This window comes from Citrus clementina, unplaced genomic scaffold (assembly GCF_000493195.1).
Source record: "Citrus clementina cultivar Clemenules unplaced genomic scaffold, Citrus_clementina_v1.0 scaffold_8, whole genome shotgun sequence".
NCBI lineage: Eukaryota > Viridiplantae > Streptophyta > Magnoliopsida > Sapindales > Rutaceae > Citrus > Citrus x clementina.
The window spans coordinates 10,795,176-10,797,713 of record NW_006262022.1 but is presented as its reverse complement, the minus strand read 5'-3'; the positions used below and the strand labels follow the sequence as shown (position 1 = coordinate 10,797,713).

The 2,538-nt window shown below is 33.4% G+C and overlaps 1 protein-coding gene across 1 annotated transcript in view; it reads left to right on the top strand.

Moving 5' to 3' along the window:
- The window catches only part of LOC18034732, a 33,314-nt gene that overhangs the window by 21,761 nt on the left and 9,015 nt on the right, over positions 1–2,538 (top strand). Inside the window, 5 exon segments of the mRNA XM_006423687.2 lie at positions 1,168–1,233; positions 1,477–1,542; positions 1,700–1,788; positions 2,003–2,099; positions 2,202–2,251. Coding sequence (XP_006423750.2) covers positions 1,168–1,233; positions 1,477–1,542; positions 1,700–1,788; positions 2,003–2,099; positions 2,202–2,251 — 368 coding nt within the window.

Sequence of the window (2,538 nt, the reverse complement as noted above, 5' to 3'; positions counted from 1 at the left end):
ATAATTCTAAATTGATCGCTCTCTCTCTCTCTTCTGGTTTGGTTGAAAAATGGAGGGAATTTAAATATTTCGAAATTGCTCTGTTTGGTTAATGGGAAAACATATGTAAATAATAGAAAGTTTTTGAAGTTGGGTTTTAGAATTTGAAAGGAAAATCTTAAAGAAATAATGATGGACTCAGCTGAGGCTAAAGCAATCCATGACTGTTTGAATGTTGTGTTTAGTTTTTAAGATGGCTGTCTATTGAGTGATATAAACTGTTTGGGTTACAAACTTGTGATTGGTTGGAGAGAAAATGTGGGATAAGAAAAGGAAAGGAAAAACTTGATTTAGAGAAATTTGATTTGGTGAATACGCTGAATCTCAGAAAAATGGCCAAGTAGGTAGGTCCTAGTTTTTAATATTGATGTTTTGGTTCTTGGTTGTTCTGTAACTCTATTGCTTGTCTAGAAGAAACATAAAAAACTATAAAGACTAGAAATGAAAGAGGACAGAGACTCTCTGTGAACAAGCTCACTGTCATGGAATGTCATTATTCTTATGATTGCTGTTCGCTTTAGGCAATGCTCTTCTTCTAGTTGGAGTTATGGGGTTCTTGTACATGTAGTTGGCTGTGAAAACATGTTAGATTTCTCAATAGTACTGTCCAATTTGAATACAACCCATTTCCGAGTTGAACAGACCCTTGAAGTGTTGATATCTCAATTGTACTTTTCAATTCAATTTGAATTCCTGTGTAGCCTGATCATTTGATTTAAGTGCATCAAACACATGCAAATTCATTTTATCAATTGCAGATTCCCAAATGCTTCTTTCTTTTTATATGCTATTTCAATAGATTATGGATTATGAAATGAAAAAATGTTTTGCAAGGACTATAAACTCGGCAGATTTCTTGGTGGATTTTTTTCAAGAGTTCTGCACGTATGTTTCTGCAAGAAATGGGTTGTTTTAGCTGTAATCATGAACTACGCTTGGTGGTAATACGATCGTTCATAATTTTCGCAGTTGTGAATAATATTAGAATTCTTTACTCTTTCTTTCCCTCCATGGTTTTTATGGTTTAAGGTTTTAAGTTATTAGGTCTACAATAACATTGTTGTTTCAATCATATACCCATTCTTTGCTGTGTATAATATATATTTGTAATTTATTTTTCCTTTGTAGTTTCGCAAGGTACAAAGCCTCAACAAAAGAAAATTATCAGTGAAATAGTCGATGTTGATGCTGGAGGTAGGGGATATTAATGCACATTTTTACTAAAAATCTGAATTATCTGATATTCTCTGCTATAAAACACTTTATTTACTCATGATTTCTCACGCAAAACTGCAGTTGATTCTACTTTTGCTCCTTTTATGCTTTCATCCTTTCTCATTTTTATGTTATCAGACCTAGAATCACCATTTCAATTATTTAATAAATCTTTGTTATGTAAATTATGAATGTTTAACTTTCTATCTGATTCCTAAGCAGTTACACAAGGTGCCGAATTTGAAGATGTGGGAATTAGTCAAGAGCCAATTGGTATCGATGATGGAGGTATAGGACATTAATGTGAAAAATTTACTATTAATGCTGAAATTTCTAAGTTTTTCTACTACATTTTCTATGTAGTTGCAACAAAAGGAGACTGTTGAAAAATCGTTAGATGCTGATAATAGTGGTATTCCCTCTGAATGCTCACATTCTATTTCAGATGCTATGAGCATACAAAGAGAAGATGGTGCTTTCAGGGAGGTGGCTTTGTTGGATAACTTTTCTCTTTCAAGTTCAAAAAATTATGGGGTAGTCTTTCCCCCTTCAATTATTTCGAGTTCTGGTTATTATTTTCTTAAGAATTAATTTCTGCCATACTTAGTCCTTGTCTGGCAGAAAATGTTAAAAAGCTTTCTTACTTATCTCTTCCAATATTCCAAACTAGTAATCGAAATTGTTAATTGGAGTAGCCTGCTGTCAATCTTGAGCTGGCTTTGTAACTATTGGAGTATATTTGTTTCAGAATGAGCAAGTTGGTTTGATTTCGGATTCAGATGATGATGACTGTATGGAAATGAGTTCTCCGGCAACTTCTTCCTCTCCACTTTCAGTTAATGGAGGTCTTTTCCTGTCCTCTTAGTTTTTCTGAATTGTTTATTATTCACTTTCTCCGTTTGACTATGTATGATCATTTTGTCTCGTACAAACATCAACTATTTCAGTTTTATTAGAAGAACAGGTGGCAGAATGTGGTTCTTGTGGACACCAGAGTGTAAGTTTCCTATCATGGCTTTTATGATTTCTTATCTGGGTGGCTAATGAAGATATGTTTGTAGAAGACTTGGGATTTGAATAAGATCGTTGACTATCTCTTGAAAGTAAATCTGCAAAAAATAGATATTATGTGCTAAAATTCCTCCCTTTAGTGAGTGGGATGTATGGGCAAGATTTTTGTGCTAAAATGCCTTAAGTAATTGGTTAAGATTGCATATATACTCCTAATTTGGACTGTATCAAATCCTGGAAATTATTTTTTTGGGTTTTTGTTCTTGTGTTGGG